The sequence below is a fragment of the Gallus gallus genome, chromosome 1 (assembly GCF_016699485.2).
Source record: "Gallus gallus isolate bGalGal1 chromosome 1, bGalGal1.mat.broiler.GRCg7b, whole genome shotgun sequence".
Taxonomy (NCBI): Eukaryota; Metazoa; Chordata; class Aves; order Galliformes; family Phasianidae; genus Gallus; species Gallus gallus.
The window spans coordinates 111,353,688-111,372,752 of NC_052532.1; the positions used below are offsets into that span (position 1 = coordinate 111,353,688).

At 42.4% G+C, this 19,065-nt stretch overlaps 2 protein-coding genes across 4 annotated transcripts in view; one reads left to right on the forward strand and one right to left on the reverse strand.

Moving 5' to 3' along the window:
* The window catches only part of MAOB (monoamine oxidase B), a 53,432-nt gene extending 47,916 nt beyond the window's left edge, over positions 1–5,516 (forward strand). For both annotated transcript variants that reach the window (XM_416766.8, XM_046904413.1), the window contains exons 14-15: positions 385–447; positions 860–5,516. In XM_416766.8, coding sequence (XP_416766.2) covers positions 385–447; positions 860–1,015 — 219 coding nt within the window. In that variant the 3' untranslated portion in view covers positions 1,016–5,516. The remainder of the gene's footprint in view (positions 1–384; positions 448–859) is intronic.
* Positions 5,517–11,675: 6,159 nt separating this feature from the next.
* The window catches only part of MAOA (monoamine oxidase A), a 43,786-nt gene continuing 36,396 nt past the window's right edge, over positions 11,676–19,065 (reverse strand). For both annotated transcript variants that reach the window (NM_001030799.2, XM_046940436.1), the window contains 6 exons: positions 18,742–18,795; positions 17,445–17,502; positions 16,918–17,015; positions 15,426–15,537; positions 13,901–13,963; positions 11,676–13,047 (listed from right to left, as the gene is read on the reverse strand). In NM_001030799.2, coding sequence (NP_001025970.2) covers positions 12,892–13,047; positions 13,901–13,963; positions 15,426–15,537; positions 16,918–17,015; positions 17,445–17,502; positions 18,742–18,795 — 541 coding nt within the window. In that variant the 3' untranslated portion in view covers positions 11,676–12,891. The remainder of the gene's footprint in view (positions 13,048–13,900; positions 13,964–15,425; positions 15,538–16,917; positions 17,016–17,444; positions 17,503–18,741; positions 18,796–19,065) is intronic.

Below are 19,065 nucleotides of genomic sequence, written 5' to 3' on the forward strand. Positions count from 1 at the left end.
TAAAATTTACAAAACAAACCACTCATGAGTATATTGGTTGCTCTTGTTGTAGCTGTGTATGCACACCTCGCTTTGCTGTGAGTATATACTTAACTCTTAGTCATATTCATATTACCTTACTCACATAAGACTAATCGAGTCTAAACACTGAGAGCTTCTTCTGTTATATTTTCTGTTTTCTACTAAGGGGGTGTCTGATTAAATACTTGGCCTCCCCAGAAATGTGTTGTAAAAAGATCACATTTTCTTTAAAATTTGAATACACAAAGATTTATGTGCTGAGTTGTTGTCTTAATCATGCTATTTTAAAACAAACACTGAAAGCCAGTCTTTTCCCCTTCAAATAACAAGTGGTGCTTACTAGGAAATGCTATTTACTTTCAGGTACTGTTTGCTATGAAGAAAATCCCAGACACTGAAATTTGGAAGCCAGAACCTGAATCGATTGTAAGTTTTTGTGTGGATTAAATGGATTATTATTTTATCTTTGGTATTGTGGATGAGAAAAAAAAATAGTGGCTTTTTTTAAGCTTTGTAAACCAAAGCCACAGTAATCTTTTCTTACTTTACAAAACTGCCCTTCTCTAACAGGAATATACAAGAAACTAAGAGAAGTCATCCATCCGACAACTTAGAAACACGAGATCAGAAAGAATTGCACTTCTTAACTGGTTGATTAATCTTTTTCGTGTGCCTCTTCCTATTCCTTTTAACTGAGTAGAAAACTTTCATACTCGTTACTTCTTTATAACATGAACAGCTTCAGCCCAGTTTTATTTCTGCTCAAAAATCTTTTTGTATGTATCCTGCCCCTAACTGCGGAGATGTTATGTTGGTAATGGATGTTTTTTCTCCACAGGATGTTCCAGCTTTGCCCATCACAACAACCTTTTGGGAGAGAAACTTGCCATCTGTACCGGGACTGCTAAAGCTGATTGGGTTTTCCACTTTCTTCACCTCTGTGGCTGCTGCAGGGTTATTTGCCTACAGAAAGGGACTTCTGGTTCGAAACTGAAAAATGTGCCAATGCAAAGCCTCACAGTCACAGTTTTCTTTATCTCTGAGGTTTTTTTGGCATATACTTCCCTGCCTCCAAAGACAGGTCAGGACTAGGGAAGAGGAGAAAACGGTAGAGAGAAGACTCTAGAGGGGCAGGTAAATGAAGGGGATCCATATTCAAAAAAGCCCCTTGAATCCAGGCCTCCTTCTAGCAGTAATTTTTTTGTTGTTGAATTTCTAAGAAACCTTGCAAGAATTATCACCTTGAGATTTTCATCCAGATTTCAGAACACAGGTGACAAAATGCCTTGATAATACTTGTTTTCATAAGATTTCCAGTGATTTTTACACATATATCATAACCAGGCCCCAAATTATGAGTCTTCTTGGCACATCCAACTTTAGTTGAACCCCCCCCCCCCCCCCCCCAAAAAAAAAAAAAACACTTCTGCACTCCTTTGTGGTAGACTGAGAAAAGAAATCCATAGCTTAAACTCTAATTGATTAGTTAATGCAAATTTTCGGTGAGAATCCTTTTAGTGATTTTTTTCTCTCTCTCAAATGTCCAGAGTCCAGGTAGTACTTAAACAAGAAGTCAGGCTACCTTTTCAATAGGTGGTCTAAATGCATCCATCCCAGCTATGCAAGTGTGGCCTTGGGTTGTTAGTATTTCCAATGGTGTCATTGTCCTACAGTAAGTTGAAGGAGAATGTTTCTACTGCTTTTTGCAATGGAGATAAATTTCAGGCTCCCTGTCTGTGTCTGAGTCCACCCTGTTCAGCATCAGACATCCTTCTTGGCCTGGAAAACCAACAGGCTCCAGACAACAGCCAGTGCAGTGAGCAGCATGGCTGGTCAGGCTGTTGGGCCTGAGTCTGAACTAGGGGCCGTAGGTTAGTTGTGTTAATACAGACAAAGCATTTTGAACCTTTGTTACCATCTGACATCTTTCTGACTCCAAGCCTCCCCTACCTCTTCAGCTCCCTGAAGGGAACTGCAAGATAGCAAGAGAACAACTTAACTTCTGCTTACCCCTGAAAGCTGTAGAGCTGTCCATACAACATTTTTACCACTTTTTCTTATCTCTTTCCTTTCTTTCATCTGCTTAAATTTATACTTTGAACACCATGAGGGTAGCTCTTGCCTAGTAGGGCACAGTGGGTTCAGAAGTGTAGCTTTAACATAACAAATAATACCCTTATCTGTCCCTCAGCACTGCTTCATGCTCAACACAGCTCAGCTGATTCAGAGTTCCAGTCTCTCCTAACAACCATGTTGACGTGATTAGCACTTCCACTTCTGCCTGCTGTGCAGCATTGTACTGACTGCGCGCTGCTGGTGACTAATCAGGGATCTAAATGATGAAAAGATCAAAGGGAACCATGGGTAAGACAGTCACATACTAGTGCTTCTGCCCTTCCTAGCTCGGTACCTTTCCAACAATGTGAAACAGAAAGAAAAGGGAGAAGAAGGGCAGGAAACAAGTGGAAAAAAAAAAGTCAGAAGAGAAACAAACCCACCAACCCCAGCAATACCTTAGATGCCAACCTGCCAGCTCAGTATTTCTACTATTTAAGATCTGTGCATGACAAAAGAGAAAGTCAGAGGTATAACTAGGAAAAGGATTTGGCACAGTGCATGAGAAAAATTGGATGGAATTTTTCTGAGTCCATTTGCTGCACTTCTGCCTTCTATCAGTGGTAATTTATTTGCAGAATAATAAAAAAAAAAGTCCAATTGCATTTCAGTAAAAAGCCGTGAAGAGGAGTATAAAGTATAATAATATATTCAGCAAAGGGGAATGAACAGACAGTAGAGGAAATTTACCATCAGTGTCACGCAGACTTTCTGGGTCAGCACCTGATGTCCTTGCTTGTGCTGAGTAGTACTTTGCTCTCCAAATAGTCCCATGGAAATCCACCCAACTACCTATAAAGCTGTAATATTTGTGAGCGGTGTATCGGTTCCTGGCCCTTAGGTTTCATTCTTTTTATCCTGATGTGCCAGTTAAAAATCTTCTTGTAGCAGCAACTTGGATTTTATCACAAATGAATATCCTCATAACAGCCTTTTAAAATGCATGGGGGAACTTTTCCGACATAAAGATCTTTAAGTCAGAAGAACAGTGCAGCACTGTACATATGGCCTTCCTCATTGTATCGCACCGAGCACTAATTGGCTAGGACATTTGCCTACCACAGACTGTTTCTGCATGGGCTTTCTTTCTCTGTGAATTATTTATGAAATGAATTAGAAACTCAGAGCTGAATGGGAGCTATGTGAGTTCAGAGCTTTTGCAACTCAGGTGGTTATCGGGCTGAAAATAAGTGTAGGAACCTAAATCTGGGAAGATGTTCTCGAAGTCTTGCCCGATGTTTCTAAGTGTTGGGTAGTGAACAGATACTGAACATATAATGAACTGCTACCTTTGCAGATCATTTCAGTGCAAGCAGTGGAATTCAAGTCTTATTTCTGCCCTAGAAATACTCTGCATGTCTGGAAACGGGAACAAATCTATGAGATTAATGAGGGCAAATTGTTTTCCTTTATGTGCAAAATGTGTATTTTTCTTTTTTTCTCCTGAATCTGTCACTTTTTTTCCTATTCTAACAAGAAATTGCTCTGTGCCATAGGAGCAGAAAACTCGAGGAAAAAACAAATTTAGGTGTGGTGTGAACTGAATTATACAACGAAAGCTTTTCATGAGGTTGGTCATTAAAAAAAAAGTATAGATATGAAACTTTCTCATTCTTGGTTTTAAAATGAAACACAAATGCATAAAATAAAACAACAACAAAAGAAACCAGCAAGCATTTCAGATGGATTGACATAAGATCGTAAGTTTGGATCCCCTGAGGTTTCTAGCCAATACTTACAGAGCCGGCAGGTCTGATTTGCTGCATATGTATTAGCATGGCAAAGTCTTTGACTTCTTCCTCCCAGACTACCTAACTATTAGGACTGATCTCTTTGTCTCCATAGCCACTTCTTCCTGTTGTGCTGTGGAACTTGTTGCCAGTGTGTGATAAGAAGCGTTTGCTGTTGTTTCCTCAACATCTTTCACATAAAATGAATGTGGCACATTGTGTATGTCAGTGTGATGAGAAAACTCTGTGATGACAAGTACAGGTAGAGAATGAAGCTGTTTTCACATGGATAGAGGGAACTGTTAGCACTAGCTTACACTTGAAAGTTCTTTTATGTGAGCCCTCCAAGAGAGGGATTGCATCTGGTTTAATAGGCAACCGGTAGTGCTATGCTGTATTCTTAACTTGTTAGCACGTTTGATGAGAAATCTGCTAATCATGAAGGTTCCAGGAGTTTACCAGCTTAGTAAGATGCATTACAGGCACAACCATGGAAATAGCTGTATTTGTCCTTTACAAACTAAGTTGTGTAATTGTATATATTTTAAAGATCTTAGAGTTTGCTAAAAGAAAAAAAAAAGAAGAAGAAGAAGAAAAGGTTTACTTGCTTGTCAACTGTTGTAATAGTAACTGCTTACTGCACAGGACATGGAGTTGTGGCATGGAAATCTGTGTTAACCAAAGTACTTGGAAGTTAATTGTACAGGCTGTTCAATGCTATCTAGGAAGTGAGCGGTCTGAGGTAGCCCCTTGTCTTTCCTTTAACTAGCACATTTTTCTTCTCAATGCAAATCTTGATTGCAGTTAGCGTATCTGCTGTCAATAAGACAAGGACATTAATCACATTTAAGTGTTTGTCTAAGCACTGTCCATGATGGGAACATAAGACCTGGTGGAGAAGCCAGGGGTTTCTATTAAAATAATCTCCCTCTTTCCTCAGTGGGACTATTTGTCTCTTAGGTAGATCTTAAAGATGTCCAGAATTTATTATATATATATGTATATATATATATTTTTTTTTTTTGAGACATGAAAGAAATATGTTTCTAAGGAGGAAGGAATTGTGTGTGCTACAGAAGTACTTACATGCAAAAGGGACCAAGAATTAAATGACAACAAAACTGCCACTGCTCTCAGGCAAGAAGCAAACCCACTTAAATTGCAGATTACAAATGCTCATGAATAAACCTGACCTGTGTTTAAATAGATTCACATTCTCTCTCACTTCTCCACCTTAAGATCACTTTGATCTAACCATCCTTTCTTAAATAGAGATAAAAATGAGATGGCCAAAGCAGGCTTGCTTTCAAAGCCTCTCTACGGTGAAATTGTTTAGGCTCTGTCATAGACTGCTGCTTCTAGTGTGTCTCTTGTGACCATGTGCAGGTCAATGTGAAGTGATGCTTGCCTCTGTGTTATGGAAAAAAAAGAAAAAAAAGTGACTTTGCTTTGCAGGAATATGTATGCTGTGTGCGTGATGAGTCTGTGCCTTTTATAACTGTAGCATTTTCTCAAGTGCCTCTGTGGTGACTGTCTCCCTTGGTTTCCTTCTTAAGTTCCCTTTTCAGTAGGCTCTGCAGATATTTTTATCTGACAGCTGTGAACCTTTTTTTTTAACCTTAATTAGAATCAATAAATATCGTCATGTCACATTAATGTCTGAGGCTTTTCTTTTGCAGACCCAGAACCTCCCTGTAGATTTGGCTGTGATGGCGGGTATTACCTAGTAACATAACATTTCACATTTCGTGCTGAAACCAGCAAGATATCTTTAACTTTGCTCTGCAAAGAAAGAGAATGACATTTGGCTGTAATTCTTCCTGACATATAGGTAGCCAGCTGTCTCACAGTTCAGAAGTATTTTTTATTGCTATGGGCGGATTTAGGGTGTCTCCATCTGAACATGGGAAGAAACAGTCTTTATGCCAAATACTGTGTGGTGTAGATGTAAATAAATAAATAAATGGAAGAAAATAGAGGCTAAAACAAGGGTATAATTTCATCCAGCAGCTCTGTATTGGTGCTGGAGAGAGGTAGTCTGCAAGTACTGGAGAAAGCTTAACGACCACATATTGAAAACATGCGGTGCTCTTTGTGTAGGCTGATCCATGAGAATTACAGGCAAGTTATGTAGGAACACAAATACCATGAAAGCAAATATACTCCACTAATCCACTGTATGCACTATAAAGCATATATCCCTGAAGAAACGTATCAGAACCAGCAGTGCATCACAGCTTTTCAAATGCTTGATGGGGCGAGGCCTCAGCCTGTGCCAGACCGCAGGCCTACGGAGGCCTAATATCTTCCACAAAGACATCGATTGCAGCAAAGTTAGATATTCTCAAGGAACATGTGGTAACTGCCCTCCTAGAGAGCAGTTTCAGAGCTGAAACCATTGTCTGGTGCCACTCAGACTCCTGAGGGCAACTCGTCTCACTTCCAGATGCTGCATCAGAAGGCTGCAGGTCTTCCTGAGACTGTCACCAACCAGCCCCATGCAGGTGGCACAGATGTGCTGTGCATATAAAATGAGGCAGCTTCCTCATCCCACTAAATGCTGATGACAATTAGGCACTTAACTACTTTGTTGGGATATTCAGCTTTGGAGAAATGCATATTGTAGGTCCTGTAAATCTTCCGTGGTGCAAGTTAATAACCATGATAAGGACCCATTTTTCCTGGCATTGCTAAGAGGTGCAAGCAAAATTGTTTTGAGCTCTTACATCCACTGTAGATCAAAGTTAGCCTTGCTGTGCTTTCACTGAACGTGACGGAGACCTCTTCTGCTTTGTGTATGCTATTGTGATAGCCCATAGTGATGGGTTATTAAACTTTCACTCAGGTTTGGATTTTGCTAAGCAACAATTTTCTGTTAGGAATTTTTATAATCACCCTGTAGTGGACCGGCTCTAGTGAAATAATTGCCACCTATCCAGCTCCATTTCATCTGGCATCAGCACGTTCTGTAGACTCCAGACTCCTGCTTTGCAGGGGAAAAAGTCTCATCCATTTCCAAGTGATCTGTTTACCTGACCAATGGCAGAGTGGGCCAGAGTCATACAGCCCAGTCTCATCTGCATATGAATGCAATGTCACTGAAAGCCAATTGTATTGTTGTGGGGTCTCATCGATGCCATTACTGTAGAACTGCAGAGACTTGATGAAGCACTCAAGCTGGGGAATGTAAGGATGGAGCACAGCCCTGACAAAAAGTACTCAAGGGGTAATACTGGTGAATGGCAGGCAGAACATAAGCCAGCAATGTGCCCTTGCAGCACACAAAGCCAACCGTATCCTGAGCTGCATCCAAAGAATTGTGGCCAGCAGGGCGAGGGAGGTGATCCTGTCCCTCTGCTCTGTGCTGGTGAGACCTCACCTAGAGTACTGCATCCAGATGGGCAGTCCTCAGTACAGGATAGATGTGGACCTGTTGGAGCACATCCAGGGGAGGGCCATAAAAATGATCCAAGGGATGGAATACCTCTGAGAGAGCTGAGGCTGTTCATCCTGAAGAAGAAGAGGCGCCAGGGAGATCCAAGAGCTGCCTTTCAGTATCTAAAGGGGGCTGTAAGAAAGAAGGGGACAGACTCTAGCAGGGTCTGTTGTGATAGGATAAGGTGAAATAATTTCAAAGTAGAACAGGGGAGATTCAGACAGTATAAAAGGAAGAAGTTTTTTACAGTGAGGGAGGCCATGGATGCTCCATCCCTGGAGATGTTCAAAGACAGGCTGAGCAGGGCTCTGAGCAACCTGATGTAGCTGAAGGTGTCCCTGTTCATTGTAGGGGAGTTGGACCAGATGGCTTTTAGAGGTCCTTTCCAACTCAAATGATTCCATGATTCTACAAAGTGGTACCCAGCAGAATCACTGACCTTTGGCTCGTTGGGTTTGTCAGACAGCTCAGTCTGCTCCTGCACAACTGTCTCTTGGCATTCAACCCCACATTTGTATATGCTCTAATGCTTAGGTGGGGAGGAAGGGAGGAAAGGGCATTAGTAATGCACTGAGGCATCCTTGTCAGCTCTCAGGCTGCTCGCTAACAATTTGCATATGCTCCAGGTTGTAAGAAAACACTTTGCACAGCAGTGTTGCATTTAACAGAAATTACATTATAATTTCAGATGTGGAGACTACTATTCCAGAACTGAGTTCCATCGGGCTGTGCAGTCATTATCTGAAACAATCGAAATGTGTGCTTGTATCTAATCAAAATTAAGGAGAGATGTTACTTCAGCATGTTCGGCCCCAAATGGAATGAGAATATTAAACTAAATTAAAAAGTCTGTTATTTTCCAATCGTTTCTTTATGAGCTGGAGCTTGGCCAGAGTGCTTTCTTGGAGATGGTATATTTGAATCAATGTTTCTATAGAATAATAGAATCATTAAGGTTGGAAAAAACCTCTAAGATCACCAAGATGCACCAGCAGCCCATCACACCATGCCCACTGCCCATGTCCCTCAGTGCCACATCCACACGGCTCTGGAACACCGCCAGGGATGGTGACTCCATCACCTCCCTGGGCAGCCTGTGCCACTGCCTCACTGCTCTTGCTGAGAAGAAATTTCTCCTAATATCCCTCCTGGACTCTCCCTGGTGCAATTTGAGACCGTTACCTCTCATCCTATCACTGTTACTTGGGAGAAGAGGCTGGCCCCCACCTCACTACAGCCTCCATTCAGGTCACTGTAGAGAGATTTATCAAACTTGATAAAGCAAAATGCCTCAGAGAAATCCTTTTTTTCAGAGGAGGGAGGTGTTCAGGAACTTTTAGATCTGTGCTCACAGTTTTATTCCAGGCTCTTCATGCTGCCAAGCATCAGCAAAGACTTAAGCTGTCCCTTTTGGGGAAGTTTTGAAGCTGGGGACTTGTTTCAGTGTTTTGATTCTGGAATTATATATTTTGGTTACCCACCAGGACTGTTAAGAAACAATACAGAAACACACAGAGACCTTTGTGCAAATCCAAGCGTTAAGCTTTTGTCTGAGATGATAAAACCATGCAGCCAGAAGATGGCAGCCTTTACTTCAGTGCCAATCCCCCTCATGTTGTACTGTTGTACAGACGGCAGCCATAGGCTTGGGCACTGCTGTCAGAAGCTGCTGTGTACGAGGAGTTGTTTCCCTCCTCCTGTTTTCTAACCTCAGCCAGACTGGATTTACCTCATATTCAGATGAAAATGATGGTGCTCAGGCTATAACTGAGTTTTCAAGTGAGTGGTGTGGCAATAGAAATTAAAATCTTAGCAAAAGTAATAATTACATCCTTTCCTTCATTTTCAGTCTCAGACGGAGAAGGAGTTTTCTTTTTTCACTGTGAATAGCAATGGAGCTTTTTCCTTTAACAAGTAATGTGCTCATTCTTGGGAAACTTTTTTTTTTCCCAAATAAAATATGCAGGAGGGGGCTGATTTTTTACATGGTCTTATAGGACAAGAGAGAATGGCTTTCAACTAAAAAAGGGGAGACTTAGGTCAGATGTTAGGAGGAAATTCTTTACCCAGAGGGCAGTGGGGCCCTGGCATAGGCTGCCTTGAGAAGCTTATAGCTTATGGGTGTTGGGACTGGATGGGGTTTAAGTTCCCTTCCCACTTAAGCCATTCTGTAATTCTATGATTCTGTGATTCCCTGCTACTCCTATGTATCCTGGGTTATTCTGTCTCTGCTTCGTAAGATAGGGCCCAAAAAAATTGTAAAAAGAGAGAAAGAGATACACGGACAGAGAACAGAAACTTGGAAGCCAAGTGCTACAAATAAAGAGCAGAACAGTAAATGAAACTGGAAATGAAACACTGATTGCTGAGTGGAGGAGCTCAGTAAGGCAAAGAAAAAGTTGCAGTTCACTGTCAATGCGCACATTTAATTTCCCTTTCCGGGTTTTCACCAAGGTGAAATTTGCTTTCTCTGTGTGCGTAGAAAGCAACTATGCAGGGAACATTTACAAAGCAAAACTGGTTGTTTTAAACATCTCTGTGGAAAAGCCTAGAAGCAAAAGAGGATACCCAACTACAATTATTTTTCCATAGAAAAGAACTCACTGGATTTATTCATTTTTCTATTTGTTGGTGCTGCGGTTAAGAAGTGGGAGCTGTACGCTGTATAAAGAACATAAAGCCAGGATCCAGCTTGCCCTGGCATGATTTCTAGCCAGGGAAAAGCATATGCTGTTAAGCAGCAAACCTAATCAATAGCGTGTGGGCACCAGCAGGGGAGAAACCTACACATTGTGACAGGTTAACTAGTACATCCCTTTGTGTGGTATTTTTGTTCAACGATGTGATGCTAATTTGTGCCTATGGTTGGAGGTATGGTTGGCTCTGGAAAAAAAAAAAAAAGATAAAACAACACGAAACTGGAGGTTGGATCAAATATGGACTGGAAAGTATTGCTCATAAACGATCATTAATGGGACCAGGCTGAAGGCTGCAACCACTTGTTTGCTCAGCGTGGTCTCTAAGACTGGATGTTCTGCCATTAGCATCCCAGGGGAACCTGGTCAGACCTCCTCCTTGCCCAGTAAAGGGAGTACAGACAGAAGGATGCTGCCTGCACCTGCCCTGTAAACACAGTTCAGTTCCCATCAAGATGCTGATGGACTTAGTGTGAGCCTTGGCCACCTCACTGGTGCCCACCTCTCCCACTTCACCCCTCATTTTGAGAAAACAGAGCATCCCCTACTTCTGCCAGAGGGTGCAGGGCTCTGCAACTAGCAAATGGTCCATGAAGCTGGACCCCAACCTCTGATGGGGTCAACAAAGGCTTTTCCACCCTGTGGCCTGGTGAGGACTCCACTGTGTTCCCAGTGGAAAGAGGTGTTCCCACTGTTGCAGCCTTTTTCATGATGGCGGTGGCTTGCTTCTTTGAGAGCTGTCAGTGGTGCTAAACTGTGTTCCATTCTCTTTCAAAATTGGTTTAAGAAAGATGTCTGTCTGTTAAATATTTAAGCCAGACATTTAATGTCTAAACAAGGGAATAGTTCTGATAGTCAAAATAGGCACAGAAGCAGAATGGAAACTGGTTGGTGATTTCAGACAGCCACAAACACTGCCCTCTCCTGTAGAAGCACAGTGCCTGGGAGCTGCACAAGTTTCAGAAAAGCCACTTTTAATCACCATCCTTTGTTTGCTGATTGTTGCTCCCACTTGCAGTGAGATGTGCCCCTTCCCCATGCAGTGAACAACACAGTACCTGGCCCTGTTTGCCTCTAGTTTAGGTAGTTTGCAAAGGCAAACCTAAACCCAAGCAAATTGCAATGGAAACATGCATGAGCGAGGTGAAAAGTGAAGCTGAAGGGTGCTGGCCCATGGGTATACGGCAGATTACTCTGGGTCTCCTTTGTACATGTGCAAAGAGGCTGTTTATGGCTGCAAAATTCAGAAGTTTTGAGTCAGCAACAAAGCGACTGGCTCTAACCACCATAAATACAAATGTGGGTATTTTGGAATGGGTGTTGTGCTCATCACTGTCAGCAAGAACATCTGCTCTCATCTGAAAGGGGCATGATCACAAAGGGCCACCAGAACAACCCCTTCCCACTACGAAGACCTTCTGTTGAGCCCACCAGCACCTGGGCTGAGATTGGTCTGCATTAAATTATGAGGTCTGCAAAGGTTTTGCCCCAACTCTTACCCTCCCCCCCCAAAAATAAGAGGACATTTGAATGTGATGGAAGAGGTGGTGAGGAATGAAGCCATCTTGCTGGGTGGGTGTTCCTGTTTGTGGCTACTGCATGTGATATGCCCTGTGATTTAATACAGATGCAGAGAAACACCACCTTCCACAAACTTGCCAAAAATGACACAAGAGAAAGAATATGAAGAAAAGTTTATAGAACAGATCCTCTTATCAAGGTTTCCGGACTATTGAAAGGCACATTTCACTGATGCTGAATGACAATGGAGTTCGTGGACACATACAGTGCTCACATTTCACGGCAAAAAGACCGCGTAATGACGGTACGTTGTGAAACACATATCCCAGACTTCAGTTAACACTAAAGTGATTATTTTAAGTGTGTCATGTACATAATAAGAGCGGAACAGGCAGATGCATCCAATTACTGTAATTTACAAGGCAGTAATTCAAGCCCCAAATATATTTCTCCTTACTGTAGGAAGGCAGTACAGATTATGAGCAATAGGAGGGACAGCAAATTGACAGGGAGCCAGGAAACTGCTGACGTTCTGAACATAACAGTGAGCATGTGCTGCAAGTCAGAAGGGCTTCAGCTTTGCTAATTCACTTCACTCCACATTAACAGCCACTGGCCAGGCTGGATCAATGGCACTTGGGCCAGGAAGCAGCCAAGAGCTGCTCCATGGAAGAGTTGCAAAGCGTGAGGCTTGCTACCCTACAAGGCTTTTGCAGCCACACAGTGTTGCTACTCGCTCAGCTGTGGGCAGAACAAAGTCCACGTGCACTTCCATTCTCGCTCTTTAACGATCCACTTCATGCTAATTATCTTCTTTCATACAGCTGATAGTAAAGTTTCACATTGTGATGATTAATAATTAATCAAATGCCTTTGGAAATTAATTTAACAATTCTGTGCCTGATTGGCATGCTAATCTCTGGTCTGCAGCAGGGATGCTATAGAAGAAACCTCCAATATTCTGAATGACTAACTGAAGTGAATACATAAGGGCACCTACTAACTCGTGACAAAAAATAAAGCAGCAAGTGGAAATGAATGCATATTCCAAGAGCTCTTCACTTTCTGGGAAAGATTTTCCTTTGCCTTCCCTCTATTAGGAATACAACATTGATATAAATGCGTCCAATCAAAACAAATGGACAAGGAAAAGGCAATTTTCAAAAATACCCCCACAGTTGATTTAGTTTTGTTTTGCTGGTAGCCGTTGCAGTAGGTTTAATGCATTAATTATGGTACTACAAAGAAAATCACAAGGAGAACACCTCTTGCACTTTCCAGTTGTCCGTGTCACTTCTCTACAAAAATAACCCTCATCTGGTAAAAGGGAAGAAGAGCAAGTATGTAGATTTGGCTGGACATTTCGTTTGCACTACTTTTGAAGTAATAGTCCCTTTTTAGAGGCAAACAGCACTGCAGCAGCCACAGAGGTGAAGAACACAGTAGACCCAAGTAGACAGAGCAGTCCTGGCGCTGATGGCAGGTTCCTCTCCCAGAAGGTGGTGGTGAATGGTCGGGATGGGACATCCTGGAGGAAAGAGAAATTTGTATGACCATAGGCTCTCCCTCACTGTGCAAGGGGACACAGCAAATTGTAGAATCATAGAATCGTTAAGTTTGGAAAAAGCACACCATCAACATGGTCATCAAGTCCAACCGTCAACACATCACTACCATCCCACTAAATCTTGTCACTCTGTGCCACATCTACCCTTTTCTTGGAAACCTCTGAGAATGATGACTACACAAGAAAAAAAATATGGAAAGCTTCCCAAATTTGCATGCCTTCCTTGCACAGGGATTTCTCTCACTAGGCAAGGGATATCACAAGCTTTTCCTGAGGACCGAATAAGGTAGGAAAGGTGGGTCAGGGTTCTGAAACACATCTTCTGTTGAACGGTAAGGCCACAGGACAGTGAAGGCAGAGCTCCCTATGGATCTCAGTTGCCCATCTCTTACATGGGGATAATGATATTCCTTGGACAAGTTGAACAAATGGATACCATCAGCATGTGAACCAAGGGAAGGAGGGAAGATTTAAGTTGGATGTCAGGGGGAAGTTCTTTACTATGAGAGAGGCGAGGTGCTGGAACAGGCTACCCAGAGAGGTTGTGAATGCCCCATTCCTGGAGGTGTTCAAGGCCAGGTTGGCTGGGGCCCTGGGCAGCATGGTCTAGTATTAAATGTGGAGGTTGGCGGCTCTGTCTTTGGCAGGGGAGGTTGGAGATTCATGATCCTTGAGGTCCCTTTCAACCCGAGTCATTGTATGATTCTATGATTCTGTGAAGTAATTAAAACCTAGCAGAGGAGCCACCAACAGAGAGTCTGCAGATCGACCAAGGGGCTCAATCCTCTGGTTACAACAAGAAAGTCAGGCTTACCTTTGACTCTGGCTCTGGCATCCAAATTTCATTCTTGGGGATCTTCCCCATATGATATAATATCTAGAAAAGATAAACATGAGAAAAATGAAAAAGCAACCAACTACTTTCTGTTTTGGGAAAACAGAGCAAGTCAGAGCAAGATGACACTGATAAACAGCAAACTTGTGACCAGAAAATTGAATAGTGATTGAACCAGAAAATGAATAGTGATTCCTCTGTTTATATCAGTAATGAAAGAATGAGGCAGTCTCCATAGTTTGTGTAAAAACAGGATAGCTGGTCATCAAGTGGTTATGTGCCTACCAGTGTTTTAAGGACAAAAGGAAAGTTCCACAGACTCTCTTGTCCCATCTGCAAAAAGTAGGCCAATCCAAAAGACGTATAGTTTTCCCAGATGTCGTGCTCTGGCTTTGTTCTTCTTTTTCTGACTACAAGTGCTTTCTCACATGGCAGTTTGAGACATAGCATGGTGCCAGGCACTCAGGACACAAAGCCTGTTGGGAATGATGCTTCTTGAATCACAAATGAGGAAGAGGAGAGATTCAAGCCTGGGGCTTTCAAAGTGTGCCATTATGAAGTTATCTCCTGGCTACACTCAGGTAGTACGAAGTTCATTGCAGATTTATTTTTTTTACAACAAATTGATTTCAACAATCACGGAGGTTCTTGGGCACGAGCGAACGTCTCCAGAAGGGAAAGCTAACTGTTGCTATAACAGCTACTCAGGTATGGAGAAGAGAAACGAGAAATGTGGAGACTCAAGCACATAATGAAGATTATAAGGTGAACGTGACACTATCAAAGGGAAGCAAGGGGTTGATTTTCCATTATTTAACAGAACTGTGGCTCTACCATATAGCAGCTGTAACTGTAATATATATCCTTTAATGTGTGTTTTTTCCCTCTTTCCAGACAGTTGGAGAGATTTTACTGACTTGGAACCCAGCCCAATGTGTGTCATTCTAAGGAGATTTAAACATTATCAGAAGCACCCATTATGCATTCATAAAGCCAAGCTCGCTGCTCTCTCTGGTGAAAGGAGAAGAAGAAGGGATGAATCAAAAATCAAAAAAATGCTCAGATTTCTAGATTTTTCACAGGAAATAACTGCAAACATTTCTGATGACTGAAACTGCTTGCAAAACGTACCATGATTAATTAGATAGAAAGCATGCTGGTATATCTAAGGGCCGTAACAGGTTGGAGGGCTTGTTTCTGTAGGCATGGGGTATAAAGCATGAGCTTCAGTTTAAATCTCTGGTATGGCAACATGCTGTGTAATGTTCAGATTGTTGCAAGACTTTGGCTGCACTTTACTCAGTAACTAAGTTCAAGAAGTATTGTTTCGGCTTTTTCATTTTTAATGCCTTTGTTTCACTTTCTTTTCCGGGATTATCTGATTCTTTCTCACCAACCTCAGCACAATCACAGTATGTGAGACACCAAATCAGACCTCTCCAAGCTGTACTTAACCCTTTTTAGCCTTTTAAAAGAGATGTCCAAAGCAAACCAGCGGCTGTACCTCTCTGGCTGCTCTCTCTCCTGCCTGTACAGCCCCCTCCATGTACCCGCTCCATTGGGTAGCCGTCTCTGTGCCAGCAAAGTAGATTCTGTCAACGGGCTGGCGAATGATCCTTTAAAACAAATGGAGAATGTCAGATGACAAGTCATAAGAAGGCGATGATCCTTATAAAAGCAATTTGTTGGCTTTGATGAAGCATTCGAATTTGTTTCTCCATCATTCCTTCAGATCAGGGCTGGGAGACATGGTGCAATAAGCTATTCCTTCAGGACCACCAACTTGTTTCTGTAAACAATGCTCAAGAGCTGAGAGAGAAAAACCAGTGCATAAATCAGTGTGCCCAGCTTCTGTGCAAAATAATATCAGCCTTATTTTAGTGCTAGGATAAGAAATAATCCTAATGGCCTCCCAAAATGTAGTGCAGCTGGCAGGTGCATGACAGCTTTGTTGTTATCCTGCTATTACAATGGGGTGTGAATTATGGTTTTGCTGTGGTGGGCCACCAATATCAGCTTCTCTTTGGGGGTTGGACTTGCCTGGTTGCTTGCCAAAAGAGGCTGGCAGCTGAAGGCCTCTGCATTTAGGGAGTTGCATCTGACCCTGAACAGTCATAAGCCAGCTTATCAGCCATGCAAAGCTGCACAAGCATCTCTCTCAACCCAGATATAGGGAATGAACTCCCTTTCCCATCCAACTGTGGATAAGAGACCTCACTCACCGCTACATCTGAACACAAAGTGTTCAGATAAATTGCTACAGAAGAGTCTGTGCATGGGATGACTCCTTCCCACTCACATCTTGGATGGAGATCAGGTGTAGCTCCACAGTGGACAGTCAGTTTGAGGAATACATGCTAAAGAGCTCACGCTGTCGTTTGGTGTTTGGTAATGGATATGCTATTTGCCTGGTTGTTTCCAATAGGCAGTGAATTGTGCTTTCCATAGGCTTGTCAGTGATACACCAAATGTTAATCACTGTTATCTACTATGACCCTTTATGAATACAGCGGTTCTGTGTGGGGAGGGTACTGCAGGCTTTGCTGAGTGGGAGGAGAGAATGAGCTTTTCTGTAAGGGTTTTGTGTCCTCCCCTGGAGATGTAACTCAATAGGCTCTGTCAGAACTCAATGCTCCACCTGCACAGTCAGTGGAGACTCCTCCTCAGTCTAAGGAGGAGGCCTCATGCTCTCGAGGCCTTCGAAAGCATTGCAAATTATAATGCAAATAGGCAAAGAGTGCACAGAGGTCGATACTATAACTAGACTACTGTGGAAAGGTTTTACAGCTCTGGCAGGTCTTTTCGTGACTGTGCTTTGTTTCCTTGAAAATCACAAGAGAAACTCTGCTCTTATTAAAAGTCAAAAGCAAGACTCATTAGCTGGCACGTAGGGGAGAGCAAAGAGGGTTGGAAGTCCCCTAGTGTGCTAAATATGCCCTAAGTTTTTTGCATAAAATAGATCATTGTACATGAGCTACAAAAGTATTCTGTTTTACCTTCCATATGAATACATTATGCCAGGTGGGAAGTAGGCTGTGTAACAGCCCCCTGAATACTGCTCCATAGTCCAGTTCTTCTCTTCATAATGCACTGGCTGTAAGTATTAGCAGACATTAGACAGTGAAACAGTGGCAAAGAAACTGGAAATGAAAATAAAAAACAAGTTTCATTTGAAGAAGGGAAAAGAACAGGTTAAGGATGCCATGTTATGTCATCTGATTAATGCTATCCACGTACACGCAACAAACATTTGCATCTTTAGAGAAGCAGTAGCTTCTCATGTGGAAATGATAGGGCAAATCAAACCACACTCCTCCTCATTCTTGCAAAGAATGAGATTGCCAGGTCTTTTTTTCCTGTAGTAGATGCTTCTGCCTTCCCCTTGGCATTGTAGATTCTGTGGTACAACACTGAATTTTGGGCACCAGGAATTTTGACTTCATCCTCCAGAACAAAACAAAACAAAACAAAAAAACAACAGTGTTACTCTACAACAGAGGTGAAAATGGTATTAATTTCTTACATGTAAAGCCTCTTCCATCTGCATTGCCTTGGCATATGACTCACAGATTTTCTTCTTCCTATATGAAAATAAAAGCATTCGGGGAAAAAAAAAAAGCGGGGGGGGGGGGGGTGGGGGGGGGGGGTTAAAAACCTCTCAGCTATTGCTCTTGTTATAAAAAAAAACAAAAAACTGTACATATTGCAATACATTGGAAAGAAAGCTGGGTTTTGCTTTACTTTTAAGTCTGATTTCCAGTTCTTATCTTAGTGTGCATATTCAAATGCTGATGCATAAATGTGACATCCAAATGGACCCTGGAATGGAAAATGAAGGCCAACTTTGGCAAAGAGCTATAAAAAATAAATCTTGATACAGTTATTCTAGGATGCAGAGACAATTTGTTCTCATGTTCACTGGTGTAAGACCAGAAGAGACGTAATATAAACCAATGAAATCCTTACAGATTTACTATAGCTGAGAATAAAATATGAGCTGGAGAGTACTACTCACGTTCTTAAGCAGAATTCCTCTTTCACTTGCACATAAACTAAAATCACATTTAGACCATATTGTGTTCACTTCAGAGACTAATGAAGAAATAATACTGTTGTAAACATGGAGGTTTAAAACTTCTGATGCACAATCTAAATGTGAAGGATAAGCAAAACTTTGTACATCAGAGCGCCATTTATCCCTGGGGTGAAACATTACTCAGTGGGGATATACTCTGAGAAATGTGGAGGAGCAGGATGTGGAAGCTCAGAAATATCCACAATTGGATGATATCAGCATTACTGTCTAGACCTAAAAGCTATACCTTCACCCCAGTTTCCAGCACTGGCAGTTGCACTGATCATGTGTGTATATACACACGGACAAACAAACCACATACACTTCCGTGGAGAAGCATCATAGAATCATATTATAGAATCACAGGATGGTTTGATCTGGAGGGGACCTCAAAGCCCACCCATCCCAACCCCTGCCATGGGCAGGGCTGCCCCCCCCAGCTCAGGCTGCCCAGGGCCCCATCCAACCTGGCCTTGAGCGCCTCCAGGGATGGGGCACCACAGCTTCTCTGGGCAGATGTGCCAGCGCCTCACTGCCCTCTGGGGAAAGAATTTCCCCAACATCTAGCCCAAATTTCCCCTCTTTTCACTTAAAGCCATTCCCCCTCATCCTATCACTACCAGATGATGTAAAAAGTTGGTCCCCCCTCGTGCTTGTAAGCTCCCTTCAAGTACTGGAAGGTCACAATGAAGTCTCTCCAAGAAATATCCCATATCTGAAGTATTTACTGTTTCTGAACTCTTACCTCTCCTCCTTACTGAGACTGGCCAGTTTAACAGCCTTCCTGGTAAGGATGAAACTGAAAAAGAAAAATATGGCATATAAATATCACAGTGTCAGCACTCCAGCTGATTTGTAAGCTCTTGCTTGAAATGACTCTAAAAAAAGATGGGTCAAGCATTCTAATGGTATGTAATGGGCTTGAGAGCTTTTCACTATATGACATCACTTAGTAATTACAGGTCACAGGGGTGAAAGGCCTGTGTGGGATACCCTGCGGAGTTAATTGAATGGAGGGCAAGTGTTCCCAGGGGGCATGCAGAGAGGACTGCATGGCAGCTACCAGCTG